The 20,833-nt window shown below is 47.3% G+C and overlaps 1 protein-coding gene across 3 annotated transcripts in view; it reads right to left on the reverse strand.

Annotated features, from left to right (window-relative positions):
* Nucleotides 1-7,851: 7,851 nt before the first annotated feature.
* Nucleotides 7,852-20,833, reverse strand: part of C1H1orf198 (chromosome 1 C1orf198 homolog) — a 30,670-nt gene continuing 17,688 nt past the window's right edge. For 2 of the 3 annotated variants that reach the window (XM_025355578.1, XM_025355585.1), the window contains exons 3-4: nt 12,812-13,354; nt 7,852-9,320 (exon numbers count right to left, since the gene is read on the reverse strand). In XM_025355578.1, the coding sequence (XP_025211363.1) occupies nt 9,264-9,320; nt 12,812-13,354 (600 nt within the window). In that variant the 3' untranslated portion in view covers nt 7,852-9,263. Of the gene's footprint in view, nt 9,321-12,336; nt 13,355-20,833 lie in introns of those variants that run through there. The other variant, XM_025355568.1, reaches the window with a different exon arrangement.

A 20,833-nucleotide genomic window follows, 5' to 3' on the forward strand; every position in this document is an offset into this window, starting at 1 on the left:
AATGAGGATTTATTCCTCTTTTTCCCAGTCTTTTGGTTTCTGTCCTTCACTTTGGACAGATTCTATTGCTATGTCTTTTAGCTCAATAATTTCTGCAATGTGTCATCTAATTTTAATCTGATACAGGAAATTTTTATTTTATATATTGCTTTGTCCTTTCAGCTTTCATTACCCTCTTCATCATCTTCACATTTTACTTCACATCCTTGAGCATTTGCATAATGTTTATCACAGTTTTTTAATCTCCTGTGTGCTAATTCCTCATCTCTGTCACTTCTGGGTTGGTCTATCAGTTGATTTTTCTCCTGTATATGAGTCACATTTTCTTGCTTAGTAAGTAATTTTTGATTGGTTGCTGAACATTGTGAATTTAATGTTGTTTAGTGCTACATTTCGTGATTTTTTTTTGAGACTGAGTCTCACTCTGTTGCCCAGGCTGGAGTACAGTGGCACGATCTCAGCTCACTGCAACCTCCACCTCCTGGGTTCAAGCAATTCTCCTGCCTCAGCCTCCCTAGTAGCTGGGATTACATGCACCTGCCACCAGGCCCAGCTAATAATTTTTTTTTTTTTTGTATTTTAGTAGAGACAGGGGTTTCTCCATGTTGGTAAGGCTGGTCTCGAACTCCTGACCTGAAACAATTCACCTGCCTCGGCCTCCCAAAGTGCTGGGATTACAGACGCGAGCCACCATGCCCGGTCCATTGTGATATTTTTATAAAGAGTTTTGGGCCTATTCTGGTAGCAACTAAATCATTTGTGAGTCGGTTTAATACTTTCATGCCTTGTTTCAAAACTCTTTTAGGGCAGATCTAGACTACTCTTTATTCTAAGGCAAAGTTAACCCCACTTCTAATGCATGGCCCTTCTAGCATCTCTGATGAGAGCCCCACATATGCAACCTGGTTTGCACTGTGGCTGGAGAGAGGTTGAGTGATTCTTGGCCTCATGTAAACTCTGGGAATTATTCATTTTTGTAGCTCCCTGATAACTGTTGCTTCGTTGGAAGTTGATGTTGTCCAGGCACTAAAGTTTCACACATGTACAGATTGGTCTTTGGCCAAAGATTTAGGAAATCTCCATGCAAATTTCTGGAAACCTTCCTTTCTGGAACTCTGCCCTGTCTATTCTAGCCCCTTTGGCCTCCCCAACTTCAAACTCATCCTCCTTAGCAAAGCAAAACTGCCAGGCTCTGTCTGTACTTCTCCCCCACTCCTATGCTACAGTCCAGAAATTACTGGCAACACTCTCAAGGAGACTCCAATGCATATTTCTGGAGCTCTTTTTCTGCACAGTTCCCTCATGCAAATCCCAGCCTCCTTTTTGTGCCCAAACTCATTCTCCTCAGCTCAGAGAAACTTGCGTGCTGTGCTTAGAATCCCCACCTCCTACAACACAATCGAGAAAATGTCTCAAGCCAGAAAGCCGTGACAATCATAAGGCTTATCTCATTCATGTCCTCTCTCCCAAGGATCACAGTTCTACATTGTCTGTTGTCCAAAGTCTATAAACAGTTGTTTCACATACTTTGTACACTTTTCTAGTTGTTTATAACAAGAGGGTAAGCCTTGTCCCAATTGCTCTGTCATTGCCAGAAGCAGAAATCCTCTTTTAAGGACTTTCAACTATAAAATTGTTTGTGTAGTCATATATTTAGTCTGTCTCCTCCACTAGAATATAAGCCCCATGAGGGTAGCAACTATGTCTGTATTATACACTGCTGAATCCCCAGTACCCAGCACCAGGCTGCAACACAGTAAGACTATGAATAAAAAATACATTACAGTATTATAATTCTGGGGCTGGATGAATCAGGGAAGGAGAACGAAATGAGGGGGTTGAGGGAGGGAAACAGAGAGCATGACACAAAGAGAACTGCCAGGGCCCATGTGGTTTCCAGATTTGCATTTGGATCTCATTTCCAATCTGGGCTGTCCCTGTGAGATACATGCCTTTCATTTGGACTTGACTATTTTCATAATAAAATGCTTTAAAATGCTGGTATTGTGTTAACGCACTCGACTATATTTTCCAACACGTTCTGTAATGTAGTTAGAAAACTTAAAATAATTTCAGAAATCCTCACACATTATTGTCTATGATTTTATTGCATGACAAACTTCATTGGAGTAAACTTCAGGTTGCTGTGGTGAAGCCACTGGCCAATTGATGAAATCATTTCTTCCTTTGCAGAGTGCCCTGCCCCACCTCACACAGCCTGTGTGACTTCTGTCCCCAAGGAACAGGCACCAGGTCCCACTTGCATTGATCCACTAAGCTTTACACATGTCAGCTGATGAACTATAGAGTCACACAACTATCGAGAGTGACACCAACTGCAGCCAAACAGCCAAGTCACAAAATGTTGAATCAATGTCGGCCAAGGACCACCTCTGATCTAACAAGCTGGCTAAATAAATGAGACTGCTGTCTCATGTGAGAGCTCAGCAACAGACTTAGGTGATGCACAGTATCAAACTTCTTTGCAAGTGGCCGCCTACTAGCACGTGATTACCATTGGTCCAGTTAAGACCCCTCTGTTACATTTTTTTCCTGCCACCTTTATTTCCACCCCTATTCCTCCCATAGGCTACCATTCTATTCTGTTCAATATACCTTGTTTATTTGCATATATTTAAAATTACACAAGTGGTGTTGCTATATATACTATGATTTTAATGTCTCCCCCCCACCCAAAACTCATGCTGAAATTTAATCCCCAATGTGGCTATATTGAGAGGTGAGGCCTTTAAAGGATGATTGGATCATGAGGGCACTGTCCTTATGGTGGACTAATCTCATGGATTAACAGATTAATGGATTAATTTAATGGGTTACCATGGGAGTGGGACTCATGGTTTTATAAGAAGAGGAAGAGAGACCTGAGCTAGCACACTAGCACACTCAGTCCCCTCACAATGTGATAGCCTGCACCACCTCGAGACTCCGGAGAGAGTCCCCACCAGCAAGAAGGCCCTCACCAGATGCAGCCCCTCAATCTTGTACCTCTCAGCCTCCATATCTGTAAGAAATAAATACCTTTCTTTTATAAATTACCCCATTTCAGTTCTTCTGTTATAAACAACAGAAAAGGGACTAAGACAATATTCCATTTTGTGTTTTCCTTTTTCCAATAATATGCTTGTTCAGATCCATCCATATTCCTATGTATACATCGAATTCATTGCTGTTAATTGGTACCCAATACTCCATGGTGTGGGTGCACCTAGCCCTCCTTCCTCCCATCCAGCTTGCTTCCAACTCCCACAAACGAACAGCACTGTAGTGAACAGCCCCGTACAATGAACAGGTCCCTTAAGTAGCTGTGTGAGAACTACTAAGGGATATATATGTGGGAAATTGTGGGGTCACAGGATATACGTATAAATAATCCGGCAAAATAGTACCAGATTACTCTTGACGTGCTAGCTGCACAGTTCCTCCACCTCAGGATTTCTCAGCCTTGACCCTATTACCCTTCGGAGCTGGATAATTCTTGGTTGTGGGGAAATACCCTGTGGACTGTAGGATGCTTAGCAGCATTCCTGGCCTCTATCCACCGAATGCCAGTAGCACCTCCCTCCCCAACTGTAACAATAAAAAATGTCCCCTGACACTGCCAAATACCCTCTGGGGTGGGGGAAGTCTCTGCAGTTGAGAACCATTGCTTTATCCCATTTTTGCCAAAACTTGGCATGATCCAGCTCTCTATTTTATTTTCTCTACCAGTTATTTTTAGCACCTTTTCATAGACTGACGGTCTTTAGGATTTTCTCTGTTAATTTTCCATTGAGATCACTGACCTCCTTTTGTTAATTTACAGGAGTGCCCTCTATGTTCTTGATGCTTGTGCTTTATCGGAATTGACATAGCAAACATCTTCTCCATTCTCTCAGCTAATTAACTCTATCCATCTTCACTGATAAAAATCTAAAGTTTTATGTAATCAGGTTATTTTGCTTTATGGCTTGTGCTTTTGAAGTTTTATTAAGGACCTTTCTTGCCCTAAGTCACAAGCTTTTTTCCTCTATTAGCTTTACAGTTTTACCTATGACAATCTGGTCTTTAATCCATAGAACTCACCTTCTACATAGTGTGGGGTAGGAACCCACATTTACATCTCTCTGTGCAAATTCATCCACCCATATAGTGAGAATCCTTCCTTTCCCCTGCCAGTTTGTGGTGCCATTTTGATTGTAAATTAGGTTCCCAAAGACACATGGCTTTGTCGCTGAGCTCTCCATCCTGTTTCATTCCTCCAGTTGTCTGTTCTTGCACCAATACCCACAAACTGAAATTCCATGGCCCTGTAACATGCTTTCATCACAGAGCAAGCCACCCCTCCCTCACTTCTTTAGTGAACTAGTTCTCTGTTTATAACTTAGAGTAGTTTATCCTGTTTCTCAAACTATCCAACTGGAATTTTTATTGACGTTGCACTAATTCTCAGGAGGCTGAGGCAGGAGAATGGTGTGAACCCAGGAGGCGGAGCTTGCCGTGAGCCGAGATCGCATCACTGCACTCCAGCCTGGGCGACAGAGCGAGACCCCGCCTCAAAAAAAAAAAAAAAGAAAAAGAAAAAAAGTTGCACTAACTTTATGAAATGATTTGGGAAGTAACTTTTCAAATATTGTTACCCATCCAAGATTATTCAGATCTTCTTCTAATTTTTCTATTTAACTTTTAGAGTTTTCCTTAAAGAAGTCTGTGCGCTTACCCTGACTCCTGGACACTGTATTTGTGCCTGTCATTATGAGGGGTATTTGTTTGTTTCTAGTTCAAATTGCTGCTTGTTAGGAACTGAATTGTCCCTCCTCCACCCCAAATTCCTTTATGTTGAAGTCCTAACCCCCAATATCTCAGAATGTGACTATTTGGAGTCTGGGCCATTAGACAGGTAATTAAGTTACAATGGGGTGGCTAGGGTGGGTCCTAATCCAGTACGACTGATGTCCTTATAAGAAGAGATTTGGACACAGACAGCACAGACTGAGGAACGACCTTGGTGAGGACACAGCAGGAAGAGGGGCCTCAGAAACCAACCTTGCTGACATTTTTATCTCGAACTTCCAGCCTCCAGAACTGTGAGAAAATAAGCTTCTGTCGAAGCCACCCAGCCCGTGGCTTTTTGTTATGCCTCCCTAGCAAACCAATGCCCTGCTCTTAATTTTAAAAGTTTATCTTATATCCAGGGTTGCCCACTTGTTTTCTACCCAAGTTTGGGTGTGATTCAGAATCACTGATTTCCTCCTAGGGAGCTCCCTCTTGGTACCCATGTTCCCAGAAAGCTGGCAAGTTCATCAGAAGACTGCCTTGGAACAAAAAACAAACTGCCAGAAAAGGCCACGAATAGTCCCACCCCGCAACAACTAGCATTCTCGCACCTCCGGATTCAGCATTTTCCCTCCCTGGCTGCAAAGTGCTGAATACACCCAGGTAGGTTTGGCCTCTATGTTAGTGGCTCCTCCCTCTTGCATAGAAACACTTTTTTAAAAGATGTGTTAGTAACACATACTCAGTTACTGCCAAACCTAGAAGCTTGGGAGCTATTTTGTTTCCTCTCATAATATGTAGATAGAATCATCCAACACTGACAATCCACAAACTTCATCACAAATACTATATGCTACTAAGTCGGCAGGTGCAATTACTCACTCTCCCAGAAATCTCCAGTCCCAAAAGCAGCAAGGTCCCACTGTGCATAAGTTAGGAGAAGTCTGCCAACCTAAGTCAGCATTTTTCACCATTTTTAGCCTTAAAAGCTTATTTAATATGGGAAATTGACATCTCCTTAATCTATAGTTGGTAATTTACCATCTACACTTTAATGAATGGAATAGGACTGACTGGCCATATTTTATTTTGCATTTCTATTCCCCATCCTCCCACCAAAAATCAACTTTAACTAGATGCAACATGAAAGCTTTCAGGGAGGCAGCTTTTCAGAGCCACTCACCCAATACAATAAGCTTGTCTGGAAAGCCTTGCCAACGCTTCCATTTTGCCCGAGGGCTGTGCAAGCGCCCCCCAGGACAGAGCCCACCCCTCCTGCTAGGACCCATCACCTCCCACAAACCTGCAGAGAGGACCGCGCCAAGACTGCAAAGCAGGCTTCGGGAAGTGGCTTAAGCTAGCTTTCACTAGCACGAGCCCCTTTTTCTCTTTTGCGTTCAACTGCAATCATCTCCACAGGGTTCCTGACACCAGCAGAGGCCCATCAGAGACACAAATAGCATTTTTTAAATGGCTTTATTAAAGGCTACGAGTATAAAATATGACTAAGTTACAAGTCGTCAGTAAGAATTTATTATTTTTGAAAACGTTAATTAAAGAAAGGGAGACCCAAAGAAAGAGAGGCTGTTCCTGACATCCACACAGAGGGTGCGGCTCAGACAGGTGACGGACCCCCACTGTTCCCAGTGGGGCTGCACCCCCAAACCCAGGGGGCCAAGGGAGGGGCCCCCAGATGAAACAGAGGCTGGTTGCTGATTTCTTGGGGGAACTTTTGTAAAAATGAAGACACTGAATCCTTGAGCTGAATCCCAGGTGCAGAGACCGGGGGGAGGTGGAGAATCCAAAATCATGCTCAGGTTTCTCCTGAAAAGTGTGTATTTTCTAAAAAATAAATATAAACTCCTGGATTTAGAAACTCCCTCCTGATGCATGGGAGGAAAAACATGGCAAATGTAGAGCTAAGAAACCATCTTTGCATAGACTTTGCCCAAGGTGCAGAGGAAGATCTGCCGGTCAGGCAGGATGAAGACCCACACACGAGCCTGTGTCCTCCGGGTCGTCCCTTCTTCAAAAAGCAGAGCAAAGCAATACAACTTGAGGACTCCCTCCAAGATTTCCTAATTTTTGATTTACATTTAATCTCAGGAGGCTATTCCATTAAGAAACATTGTTATTAGAGTTAACATTGCTAGGTGCTGGGCCCCAGTCGGTACTAAGTGAGGCAGAAGCTTTCAATAAAATCCACAGCCCTCAGCACCAAGAAGAACTTGGAGAGAATATCGGGCTTTATGAGAAAGTGGGAAAGAAATTAGAATTTCTGGCCGGGTGCGGTGGCTTACGCCTGTAATCCCAGCACTTTGGGAGGCTGAGGTGGGCGGATCACGAGGTCAGGAGATTGAGACCATCCTGGCCAACATGGTGAAACCCCGTCTCGACTAAAAAAAAAAAAAAATAGCTGGGCGTGGTGGTGGGCACCTGTAGTCCCAGCTACTCAGGAGGCTGAGGCAGGACAATGGTGTGAACCCAGGAGGTGGAGCTTGCAGTGAGCCGCGATTGCGCCACTGTACGCCAGCCTGGGTGACAGAGCGAGACTCTGTCTCAAAAAAAGAAAAAAAAAATCAGAATTTCTTCCAAGAGAAGAGGCAGATAACCTTGGCCTAGTGTCTAAGACACAGGTCTTTCTTCTGTGCTACAACAACACTACAGAATACAAACGTATACATATACATTTGCTACCATAGATTCTGTAACAGCCCCGTGCTCTCCAGGCAGAAGGTGGAGGCAGGTGGCCGCTGATTCTGAGGATCCCTGTGTGAACAGTGCCGTTAGCCCCAAGGGGAGCTGGCGCCTGCTCAGGCTGTGCCAACTGGGATTTCTAAGCTCCTTTTCCCCTCACCACCGTGCTGAAACCTTTTTTGCCTCGCATATATCGACTATACTTAAGTGGTACAGAAAGAACCATATTTGGAAAGTTACAGTAAATCACTGAAGGAGAAAGATAAAATACACCTCAAGGAGCCAAATGAGGTTTAGGGACATAAAGCAATTGGCAAGAACCAAACCAAATGTTGGCTATGCCACAGCTTTGGCAGAAACTTTCCTGGAGGTGATGAGGGGTTGAGGTGAGTTGCGATGTGCTTTATTTTGGAGCCAGATAAAATATTCTGGAAATCATTTCAGAAGGTCCTATGAAACACGCATTTACAAAAAAAAAGACACACTTTGGTATTGAAACCAAGCGCTCACTGGCCGGGGTCGCCGAGATTAAGGCTTCAGGTGAGAACGCAGTGATGGCGACGTGGAGATGGCGTCATACCGGGCTTGAGGCTCTGCTTGGATGCCTCCTGCAGGCTCACACAGCTCAAGGGCCACTGGGCAGGGCAGCCTGTGAGTGCAGCAGCTTCCCTAGGGGAGGTGGGCCACCTTGTACCACTGGGCAGCCTCGGCGTCTGCACCAGCTCCAAGAGATACTGCTGCTATGACACCACGCAGGTCTCCACGGGTGCTGCTGAGGTGATCACGAACTCCACTCTTCTGCTTCTGGTGGTGGTCAGGGCTGGGGAAGGTCCGTCATGATGCAGCCTGGCTAGCCCTTAGGAAAAAGAATGCCCACTGCTCCTAACAGTCCCACGCCGGAAGACTTGAACACAACTAAGCAGAAGAGCCCTGTCCTCCAGCCACGCCTGCCATCTGCCCTGACTCCTGCAGGTGCCCAGTCCAAGGAACAACCAACAGGTCACATAAGCAACAAGAACTTCCAAGAGGAAACGGATACAAAACCAAAGAAAGTGGTAGCCCCACTGCTGATCATCTAGATACAAAATAATGAAAAGTTAATACAAAACTCTTTAAACATGCAACTCTTTTTAAAAACTACGATCCATACTCTGAATACGTATCAGGGCAGCTTAAAGACTACGCTGCCACATACCCGCAGTCTGTTCCCTGGAAATGGCGTGAAAGTGGAGGGTGGCACATGATGTGAGAGACGTGGCTTCTGCCAGAGAAGTCCCGGACAGCTGCGAGCGCTGGCTAAGAAGGTCTCTGGGGGCCAATCTTTCCGGGGTCACGGCCAGCACGCTGATGTCATGGCTGATAACATGACCCTCAATCATCCCTCAAAAGGAACCCATATGTTAAAAAGGGGAGGGGGGAGGGGAAATCATGGAGAAGGAGATGGAAATCACTTTTACGATTTTTGTGACTTGGTGGAAATACATCCTTTGAGGAGGGGGAGAATTGGGTGGAGCTGGGAACAGAAGTTTTATTTACAAGATCTCCTGAATTATTAACAGACCTTAAAAATTCCAAATGTAAAACTTCTGTTATCAAATCACTGAAAATAGCATCTATATCTGGTTCTACCAAAAAAGAAAAAATCTGCAATATTGACCAGTTTCCAAATGATTAAGAAAAGAGTGTCAAGAAACCAGGAAAATACAAAGGAAAAGCTGGCCCTTTTTATCCTCCTTCACCACACCACTTTGGAAAACATTTTAGGGTTCTTCATTGCGTTTTTCTAATACATTTTACCAATTGTCCAGAAAATCAAATCCTGTCTTCAAGACGACATTACTTGAGCTGACCTGTAGAAGGGACAAAAACATGGAAGACAGACGTGAGCCTTTTTTTTTCAGTTATGCATAATCTAAAAACAGCATCTCATTTAAAACGACCCAGATAAAAGAGCCTACTTCTGTCTCAGAGGTTCCCTGACCTCCATTTATCTCAGTGCTTGAAATCAGAAGATTAAATAAAGTTCAATGCAATCTACGCTCTGCCGGCATCCAACACTAACCCCTCTTCAACCCCAGGCGCGTCTGGGAGCAGCTTACAGACCTTACGGAGAAAAGAACAATGTCTCTGTATTTTTCTATAAATCTTTTATGTTTCTGAATGACAGCCATGTTTAAATGTATTCATCCTAAATAACAGAACAATTAATAAAGATATTCCTTCAAATATAAAACAAACATCACACGCAAACACAACAGAAAAGAACTTGCAAAGTTGAGAAAGTAAACAAAGCATGGAAAGAATGTGAAGCTTATTTCTTTCAGATCTTGTGAAAGGTTATGAGGTGATTTTCCCAAACTCCAGGCTCAGCCTCCGGGGCTCAACTGATCCTCTCGCCTCGGCCTCCCACATAGCTGGGACTACAGGCATGCACCAGGTGTGCACCACAAGGCCTGGTTTAATTTCATTCTTCTTGCAGGGGAAAGGGCTTGACTGACAGGTCCCCTCTTGTGAGCACAGGCTGTCTCAAGCTGCTGCTGTTTTCATAAACCTTCTGACTGGCTTCCACTCAGCAGCCCGTTTCCAATGTCCCTTTCCTCTAGCCTAACACCGGCAGACATTTACCTGGTGCGCTGAGGTCCTCTTGAGCAAAGAAACCTTGACTCTCCGCCCTCCAAGCAGCCGGCAAGCAGAAAATGCATACGTGGCGGCAAGAGCAGGCAATGGCCTAAGGGGCTTGCCCTTGACACCTGTCTCAGGCCCAGTTTGGCTGCATGTGAGACTGGTGCAGAGTGAGGCAAAACATGCAGAATGGAAGAGGTGCAATCCAGTTTTCCTTATTCTGGTTTCCTTCCAGTTTCTTAAATGCAGTGGCATTTCACTGTGCTTTACTCTCAGAAATCTGTTCTCTCAAAGGAATTTCATGTGCTGTCTCCTACTCTCCACTGCCCACACAGAAACACGTTCCTGCTTCTCTTTAGAGTAGGGACTATCACCTATTTTATGGAAATACGTCCTTCAGAAGAAGCCCCCAGTGCAGAGTCTCAGAGAAGAGTGCTGGTTAGGGAGGCAGCGAACACAGCCTGTCTGTAAGGAGGAGCTGATGGGCAGGAGGATGTAGACAGAAAACAGAACGGAGAGATGGGCAGGTACCGGGGGAGGCAGGAAACGAGAGGGCTGAAAGCACTGGCTTAAGAAGGTGCAGAAACATGAAGAGGAGCACAGGTTGGAGCGCTGATGGGGAGCCGAGGTGGGGAGAAGGTACTAGCACTGCTGGATCCTCCCTCCTCAGGAGGACAGCACGTGCAGCCATCTGCCGAGGGAGGCATGGAAGCACTGGAAACCCGCTCTGGGTGACATTCAACGTTATCAGTGATGATCTCAACTCAACAACAAAATAACCAAAAATTTAAAAATGGGCAAGGGACCATTGGACATTTCTCCAAAGAAGAGACACAGATGGCCAATCAGCACATGAAATGAGGCTCAACACCACTCATGATCAGGGACAGGCAAGTCTAAACCACGGCGAGACACCACCTCAAACCCCTTCGCATGGCACTAGCAAAGACACAGAAAATAACAAGTTTGCAAGGGAGTGGAGAAACTCTAACCCATGTTGATGGGAATGTAAAATGATGCAGCTGCTGTGGCGAATAGGATGCAGGTTCTTCAAAAAAGTAGAAATAGAACCACCATGTGATCCAGCAATTCCACATCTGGGTATGCACCCAGGAGAAGGGAAAGTGGGGGCTGGAAGACATATTCGTACATATGCGTTCACAGCAGCAGTATTCCTAACAGACCACAATAGCCAACCTAAGTGTCTGTCGATGGATGGGTGGATACACAAAATGTGGTCTAAGCACACAATGGAGTATTAGCCTTAGAAGGAAATTCTACACATGCTACAAAATGAATGAACCTTGGAGACACCACACTAAGTAAAATAAGTCAGTCACGAAAGGGTAAATACTATATGGTGCTACTTATATGAGGTACCTAGAGGAGTCAAATTCACAGAAACAGAAAGTGGAATGGCGTTTGCCAGGAGCTTGCGGGGAGGGAGGAACGGGATGTTGGTGTTGAACGGGTCCAGAGCTTTAGTTGTGCAGGCTGAAAGGAGTTCTGGAGATGGATGGTAGTGATGGTTACACAGCATTGAGAACGTACTCAAATGCCACCAAATTTATACTGTAAAATGGTTAAAATGGTAAATTTTATAATAATATTTTATATTAATAATATTTTATCATAATATTTTATCATAATAAAAAAACTTTTAAAATTCAGTATGTGGAACCAGCCCAAATGCCCACCAATCAATGAGTGGATAAAGACAGTGTGGTATATATATATGATGGAATACTACTCAGCCATAAAAAGGAATGAATTAATGGCATTTGCAGCAACCTGGATGGGATTGGAGACTATTGTTCTAATCATAAGTGAAGTAACTTAGGAATGGAAAACCAAACATCATATGCTCTCACTCATAAGTGGGAGCTAAGCTATGAGGATGCGAAGGCATAGGAATGACACAATGGACTTTGGGGACTCAGGGGGAAAAGGTGGGAGAAGGGTGTGGGATAAAAGACTACAAACTGGGTTCAGTGTACACTGCTTGGGTGATGGGTGCACCAAAATCTCACAAATCACTACTAAAAAACTTATGTAACCAAATACCACTTGTTCCCCAAAAACCTATGGAAATAAAAAATTTAAAAAAAAAAAGAACAGCGACCACAAGAACCAAGGAGTCTCAAGGGCCACAGGAGGCCGGGTGCGGCTAACATAGAGGAAACTGCATCCTGGGCTCACTCCTCAGCAAGGCAGCCAGGAGTCCAGCAAGGCCCACAGAGGGGCAAGACTCAGTGTGGCCTCCTAAGTGTGCCTGCCCGCCGTGCCAGCAGGCAGCTCCCCTGGCCCAAATCCAGACCAATCCTAAAGAACAGACCATTGCCTCTATGGATAGCTCCCAAAAAGAAGGCCTAACACAGCCTTGAGCTGTGACAGCCCTGGGCGTAGCGCCTTCCGGGGGCCTCTTCTGATAGCAGCCCCCACACCCGGGAAAGCGCAGTGGGCCACGGAATCCACTAACTGGCACACAAATCAGGGCGCCCAGATCGACTCGCAAAACTTGTCTTGTTGCCTATGTGTTGGTGGTTCAGCACGCTGAGCCTAGGCATCCTCTGAGGAAGAGGCAGGGGAAGGAGGAAGGAGGGGGGAGAGGAAAAAGAGCATGGGCACCTGTGGCCTGCCTGCTTTGTAGGGGACCCCCTCAGTCCCCATGGAAGAAGGTGCAACCCTGCCTGAGAACACGTTGGTGCAGGCCACCCACCTGTGCAAACTTGGGTTCCAAGAACAGGGTGTCTTCCCCGTCGTCCTGCCTCATGTCAGGAGACGGCAGCTTCCCCTCGAGCTGGGAGGGGGCGGCCTCCTGCAGCGTGCTGCCGAAGGCCTGGACGGGCTGGGCTCTCTCACGTTCGGTGCTCACGTTGGGAAGGGGACGCTGCTCCTGACGGAGGGTGCTGGGCCTTTCCATCTTGGCCTCCCTGTCCTTCGGGGCAGGTTCCTGCCGGTAGCAGGGAGGCAAGACCTTCTCCCCCTTCTCCATGGACTTGATCTGGCTAGGGGTCAGCGACTGGAACTCGGCCTCAGGCCCCTCCCCTCGGGACCTCTCGGCATTGATCTTCCAGAAGGATGCTTCCTCCTCCTTCCTGGTGGGGCCCAGGGCGTCCAGGCTAGAGGACCTGCTGCCTTGGGAGGACTTGAGGGCCTGGGAGCCCTGGGAAGCTTTGGACAGGGGTCTGGGCTCGCTGGCAGTGGTGCCGTTGCTCGGCTCCTGGATGGATAGGGCGGAGATGCTGAACTCCATCTGACTCTAGGGTGGGATGTGAGAAAGGAGAGAAAAAAGAAAGTGATACTGAGAATCGACCATTACAGGTGTGCCAGCTCACGTACCCCTTCCTCAGCATGCGGACGCATGCCAGCCACACACGAGTTGTTGCCCATGTGCTGGAACTGTCTGTCCTGAGTGGTGGGTATGGTCAGGACTTCCATTGCACACCTGAAATGCATCAGAAGCTTAAATGCCAAGGCCGGATGACAGAGTGTGGGTGGGGCTCCCCTCCCAAATCTCATGTTGAACTGTAATCCCCAGTGCTGGAGGTGGGGCCTGGTGGGAGGTGTCTGGATCATGTGGCGGATGCTGTCTTCATGAGAGTGAGTTCCCATGAGATCTGGTCATTTAAAAGACTGTGGCACCTCCCCCTGCCTCTCTCCCTCTTGCTTCTGCTCTACCATTTGAGATACCTGCTCTCCTCTGCCTTCCACCATGAGCCACAGCCCCCTGAGGCCTCCCCAGAAGCCAAGCAGATGCCGAGGCCATGTTTCCTGTGCAGCCCGCTGAACTGTGAGCCAATTAAACCTCTTCTCTTTATCAACTACCCAGTCTCAGGCATTTCTTCAAAGCAACACAAGAACACACTAATACACCCCCTCATGCACTATGCTACATGCAGCTCAAGGCATCTGAGTATTACCGATGAGTAAGGGCTCTCTGCTTGGTAAACAGGGCACCCGCCTGTCTCCTCCAGCGTGGTTCTAGCACCTTCCTGGCAGGTGACGACCCTCACTGGGAGGATTATGAGGAAAGGTGCACACTGCAACAAAAGGCCACTCCGCAGCCAGGGTCAGAACCCAGCCTCAGATCACAAACACCCAGAGGGCAGGGCCCAGCACCCATCACAGCCCATGCCCCACATCTGAGCACCCACAAAATGCTTTCCTTGATCTGGATGCTGCTAACCACAGTGATCTCTAAAAATGATACTGCTGAGCTGTTTTGACCACCAAAATCATTACACGGGAACCTAAACCACCTCTTTGGAGTAGAATGTTGTCTTCCAAGCTCTGCAGAACAAGCCATTTGTAATCTCAATTATTTCTAAAATCAGTTTTGAAGACTTCTCTCTTCCCTCACCATTTCTGCTCCCTCATACTTCCCTGCCTCTTTCTAAAATAAAGTAATATGCCAGATGTGGTGACTCACGCCTGTAATCCTAGCACTTTGGGAGGCTAAGGATAGAAAATCGCTTGCGTCCAGTTCAAGACCAGCCTGGGCAACAAGTGAGACCCCTTCTCTGCTAAAATTTTTTTTAAAAAATTGCCATGGTGACACATGCCTGTGGTCCCCAGCTACTCAGTTGGCTGAGGTGGGAGGATTGCTTGAGCCTGGGAGGCCAAGGCTGCAGTGAGCCACAATTGCACCACTGCATTCCAGCCTGGGCAACAGAGCAAGATCCTGTCTCAAAAAATATATTAAAAATAGGCCGGGCACGGTATGGCTCACGCCTGTAATCCCAGCACTTAGGGAGGCCGAGGCGGGTGGATCATCTGAGGTCAGGAGTTCGAGACCAGCCTGACCAACATGGAGAAATCCCATTTCTACTAAAAATACAAAATTAGCCAGGCATGGTGGCGCATGCCTGTAATCCCAGCTACTCAGGAAGGCTGAGGCAGGAGAATCGCTTGAACCCAGGAGGCAGAGGTTGTGGTGAGCCGAGATCGCGCCATTGCACTCCAGCCTGGGCAACAAGAGTGAAACTCCATCTCAAATAAAAAAAAAAAAAAGAAAGAAAAAAGAAAATATATACTAAAAATAAATAAAACTAATAAAACTACATGACAAAAAGTTTGGGAAATAGAAAAAAGAAGAAGAATCAGTCACAATCCTTCCCTCCTCCCATAATCACTACTGCTTTTTGTTATTTCTATGTAACCATTTTCATATATGTGTTTAATGAGGCTGTAGTTCTGCTGGGCATGTGATTTGGGGTATTGCTTTTCCACTTAATCATAAGCATCATCTATGTTGTTTATAGTCATTATAACCATTATTTTTAATGGTTGTAAAAATATTTCAGTAGCTGTCACACCACCTACTTAACCATTTTCTTATTATCAGACAATTTGCTATTTCTAGGTCTTATTGTTATAATTAAGGTTGCCATAAACATCTTCATGCATACAATCTCTTCCTCATTTTGGGTTAATTTTTTAGACAGATTTCTAGAAGTGAAATATCAAAATACAAACAATTTAAACCTTTCCTTTTTATGGTTTGGATGCATACTATCAAATCTGCTTTCTAGCAGCTGCCCCAATTTCTAATGCCACCAGATGTACATCACAGTAGCATTTTCAGTCACTGAGTATAATAATTTGAAACTGCCTGTGCTAACTTAAGATACACAACATGGTTCTTCGTGCCTTTCATGCACAGTCTTTCACGTAATCAATGGTCTGTTCAGTTCTTTAAGTCTCTGCAGACAGCAGCACTCTCCCAGGATTCTCGCCAACAGGCAGGGGCGTATTTGTCAGGGCAAGGATGGAAATACTGCTTTTCCTGTGTGAACTGCAGGCCCTGAACAGAGAGAGCTGCACACGCTCTCTTGAGTCTGAGACTTCTAAAAGCCCAGCTTCTGACGGCCAGACGTCTTCCCTCCAGGCTTGGGAGATGAGATCATGAGGCCATGAAGAATTCAACTTTAAAACGCAAGCCTAGGCTGCCCTGAAGCTCAATGTTATTGGAAAGAAAACCCAAGGGCCGGGCGCGGTGGCTCACGCCTGTAATCCCAGCACTTTGGGAGGCCGAGGTGGGCAGATCACGAGGTCAGAAGTTTGAGACCAGTCTGACCAACATGGTGAAACCCTGTCTCTACTAAAAATACAGAAATTAGGCGGGCATGGTGATGCACGCCTGTAATCCCAGCCACTCCGGAGGCTGAGGCAGGAGAATCGCTTGAACTCAGGAGGCAGAGGTTGCAGTGAGCCAAGACCGTGCCACTGCACTCCAGCCTGGGCGACAGCCATCAAAGCACTGGTTCTTCCAGGAGCTCTGGTTAAAGACAATGTAGATTACTCAGTGTGCCTGATGTGTCAGGAATGTTGTTTCCAAATTATTATTATTTTCATTCTACAAATGAGAAAATGGAGAATTGTCCTAGGTCACCAGCCCAATAGGAGATCGGCAGCTGGGATTTCAACCTGGATCGAGAGATTCCAAGCCTGAATCCATGGCTGGGCATCCTGCATTACAAAATAACACCAGGTACGACACCCATGGAAGCCACCAGGAGCAGTGGACACAGTAGGATTTCTTTATGTATGTGTGTGATCTAATTTGATTTTAAAGGACTGTTTCTGAGTGATGCATTCTGAATACTCTGCGTATTTCCAAATTCCACAACAGAATACAGAAAAACTGTGGGATAGAGGGGACGGTTTCTTGAAATAGGCGAATCACTAAAAATGGCTCAGAAGTGGGGCCCAGCTCAGGGGACAGAGTTGACTTTGCTCTGGAAATTGTAGTGTAAGGACGGCACTTAAAACCGAGCACTTCGTCAAACCCCAGGCTTTTTTAGGATCAGCAACTTCTCCCATGGGTGTCTTTGCTCAGAAGCCTCTAGAAGGTGAGACAGAACTTCCTGTGTACGTGGAGGGCAGCAGTGGGCAGAGCCAGGGATGCTGGGGGGAGACGCCCATCACAGTGGTTCCTGGGCTGCTGCAGGGGTGCTGCGGGAAGGGAACCAGGCAGCACTTAGCTGGGTGTGACCTCCTCAAACAGAATGACAGAGGTTGCTCCCATCCCTGCTTGGGTAACAGGAGACCTGGAAACCTGGCAACAGCTCTTCAGAGGAGGGTGTCATCTGGCTAGAGGAGACGGCTTTGCTGGCAGAAGCAGCTACCTAGTTTAGGGGGTCTGGAGGTGACTATGGGGAAGACAAGAACTTAGAGAAGAAAAAAGTTCCAATGCATTTGCTTCTAAGTCTTTTTCCCTATGTATGTGTATGCTGTTCATAATTTTGCAAATAACGTATAACCACAATCTCCTTTAACAAAACAGCCCTGATGATCTCATGAGGACAGGGAGTAGAAGAAATAGATACTGCAGGCTACGAAGGGTGTGTGGGTAGGAAGGGGATGAAGAGAGGTTGGTTAAGGAGATAGAAGGAGTAAGCGTTTGCTCTAGTGTTCAATAGCAGAGAGGGGTGACTATAGTGAAGTGTGCTGTGTATTTTGAAATAGCTATAAGAGAGGATGTAAAATGCTCCCAACACATAGAAATGATAAATACTCGAAGTGATGGATGCCCCAAATACCCCAACGTGAACATACAGTCTATGATTTCACGAAATATCACATGTACCCCATCAATATTTCAAACAACTATATATAAAAAAAAAAAACCTGCCCTCATCCATCACCCTGCTGGGTGCTAGGCCTCTTCCCCACTGCTTTCCCCAAAGGAAACGGGTTTGTCATCTAGAATTTCTAGACACAAACCTCTTGGGGTAGGGGAAGAATCTTTTTTCCTGTCTAGATCAACTCTGCTCAGCTCTAAAAACTCCAGGAACTATAATAAAAACAGACTCCAGCAGGGCCAGGTGGGGGCCCTGGGGAGATGAAGCCCATCTCTCAGGTACTGCAGCCCATCCCGCCCAGGGACCTCATTCTACCCGGGCGGGACCTGTCCTGGTGTCTGTGCACGCAGCACCAGGACAGAGCGAAAAGTGGCTCCAAGCTCATTTTCAAAGACACACCGACATGCAGGCCACAGGAAGGCAGAGCCCCTTTTGCCATTTCAAAGTAAGTTTTACTGCTTTTTGCTTCGGTGACTCCACACTGTTGGCCGTTCCCCGTCTTCCAGTCCAGGGCACGTCCTAGACTTTCCTAGGACAAAAATCCGTTTTCTACAGGTGTGGAAAGAGCTGGGCTCTTGAGAAAGGAGGTCATGTCAGCCCTCTCCCACGGCACTGAGCAACAGGGAGCCAGGGCTGGCGGGAGGATGAGGCTCATGAAGGGGAGGAACCCATGGGCCACGGAACGCCAACTCATGGGCACTGGCCACAGACAGAAAGCTGGGGTTTGGGGATTCAACTTAGTGGGACAGGGGAGATAGGAGAGCCCACAAGGAAACCGTCCCTCCTAACAGTAACACTGACAGCCCAGCCTCAATGTCCCAAGTGCCCACGGAGGCTCTGCTGGGCGGACTCCCTCCAGCCAGGCCAGGGCTGGGCGTCAGTCGTCCCATGCGGGGAGCTGGGTCTCAGTTGGCCATGTCTGTTCTAAAAACAGAAGGACCACAACTGAGCCCAGTGTCTATTTTTAACGTCCCACTCACTGAAGAGGAATGTGTAATATTTCAGTAAAAGACGAGGGCAGGCTGCCAAAACTAACTGTTTGGCTTGGCAGCCTTGGACAGATCTAAATTGTTGAGACAAAGGCTACAGAAGCCTTGTCAGAAAAGATCACCATTTAATGGAGCAAATCCTAATACATTCACTAACCACTTAACACCTATTCTTGCCACCTCCCCTCCAAAGAGGGAAGAGGAGGAAGATGAGCGGGAGGACACTCAAAACCTTCAAATCACAAATTCAGTAGAAGTGGCAGCTGGCAGAGACAAACCCAGGGGCCCAAAGAGACGGGGCAATGAATGTAAGCAAACAAACACCCGCCCCGTCAGCCTCTAAGGCAACAAACACCAGCCAGGGAGAACTCAGCGGAGGCCCAACAGGGCATGGGTGCAGAGGTGCACCAGGCCCCAGGGATGTCAAGGTTAAGGGACAAATAACTGTGTCTGCCATTCTGGGCTCATCATCTCACAGGGACGAAGATGCACCAACAAGGAATTCATCAGCACGATCCCTGTTTTTCCTCTATCACAGTGCTTCCTAACGGTAACAAGGAAGAGGGCAACTCTGGAAGCTGCACAGGGGTGAAGAGCCCAGCCCTGGGCTTACGACTGCCTGGTTCACATCCTCACATTATGCCTTGCTTTCCTCATCTGTAAAGTGGATTGTTGTGAGGATTACATGCTGCAATGCAGGGAGGGTGCTCAGCACACACCCGGCACGTGGTGAGATTCCTGATTGGGACAAGTGTGAAAAGAGGCTTTGTGCTGAGTCTGGAGGGCAGGTGGGGCCTTCTCAGGTGGATGGGGGTCAAGGGACTAAGCAAAACACTGAGGTTCAAGGGAACATGGTCCCTGAGGTGGGCGAGAACAGAGCCTGTGGGATGGTAGTGCAGGGTGAGGGCAGGGCTGAGCGAGTGATACATCACCCCACACACATGGAGAGCAGGGAAAGGTCGAGAGCAGAGGCCCACAGGGGTCCACTGTTGTCTCAGGAAGGGGTGAGGCACAGCCCAGAGGAAGGGCAGGAGGGAGGGAGGGGACTGCTGGGCAGAGATGGGGGTCTCGGTGAGGAGCGCAGAGACCAAGCTGCGGGTGGGTGGGTGCCACCCCAGGGTGCCCTGCCTCTCAGAAACCTTGTGACTGGTAGTGAGGAGGAACCACCGAGCAGAGCCAGTGAATCCTCTATGTCCAGGAACATCCTGCTGAAACAGCCCTTCTGTCCCACCACAGGCAGCAAAGCCCTGCAAGCCACAGATAGACCTGAGCTCCAATTGCTCTTCGTCCACTCGACCTGCCAGGCACCTGACCCCCTGCATCCTGGTGTCCTGATCCACAGCGTGAACAGGGACACCAGCCTCCCGAGAGTGAAAGAATTCAAAGTGCACACACATCCCTATCATGGGCACAGCACGGAGGAAGGGCCTGTGCTCATAAATGTTTACATGTCTTCCCAAGGAGGGCTCTGGAAGGCTTCCCTACTCTGGGAATGATCTATACTGGCCCCCTGAGATCTTTTGATATCCATCAAATCAAGAAACCGATCCCCAGCCCAACCTACTTACTGTCCTAATAGGCAGCTGGACATCAGGTGAAGGAATGGGGTAGCCAGAAAGGAGAAGCAGACAGACAGCTTGGAGGAGGGGCAAGGCTGGGGACAGGGTCAAAACGCCCAGCCAACCAAGAGCCCAGCCAACCAAGAGCCCAGCCAGCCAAGAGCCCAGCCAACCAAGGCTGGGGATGGGGTCCCAAGAGCCCAGCCAACTTTGAGACAGGGCCTGACCTGCCCCAAAGGCATTTTCTCCTCTGAATTCTCCAGCCCAGGCCGCCTGGGGAATGTAAAGAATCCTCTCTCCACTCCCTGCCTCCTCATCCCGTCTGAAGCCTTCTAAGTGCTGAGTTTTTTCCTCTCAAAACAGCAGTAGCATGAGATAGGAATGCAACATTAGGTCCCCACTGGCCCCCTCTCCACCTGCACGCCTGTCAAGCTGATAGATGAGTGGAAAAGATGACAATCACGACCACCCCCACCACTTCTGGGACCGGCAGGCCTCCCTTCCATGATGGAAGAAGTCTGGGCAACAGAGGCACCACAGCCAGCATCAGCCTCAGAGGAGGCAACTGAGGCATGGGGGACAGGCTGGAAAATGAGGCAGGCGCACA

The sequence above is a fragment of the Theropithecus gelada genome, chromosome 1, assembly GCF_003255815.1.
Source record: "Theropithecus gelada isolate Dixy chromosome 1, Tgel_1.0, whole genome shotgun sequence".
NCBI classification, from domain to species: domain Eukaryota; kingdom Metazoa; phylum Chordata; class Mammalia; order Primates; family Cercopithecidae; genus Theropithecus; species Theropithecus gelada.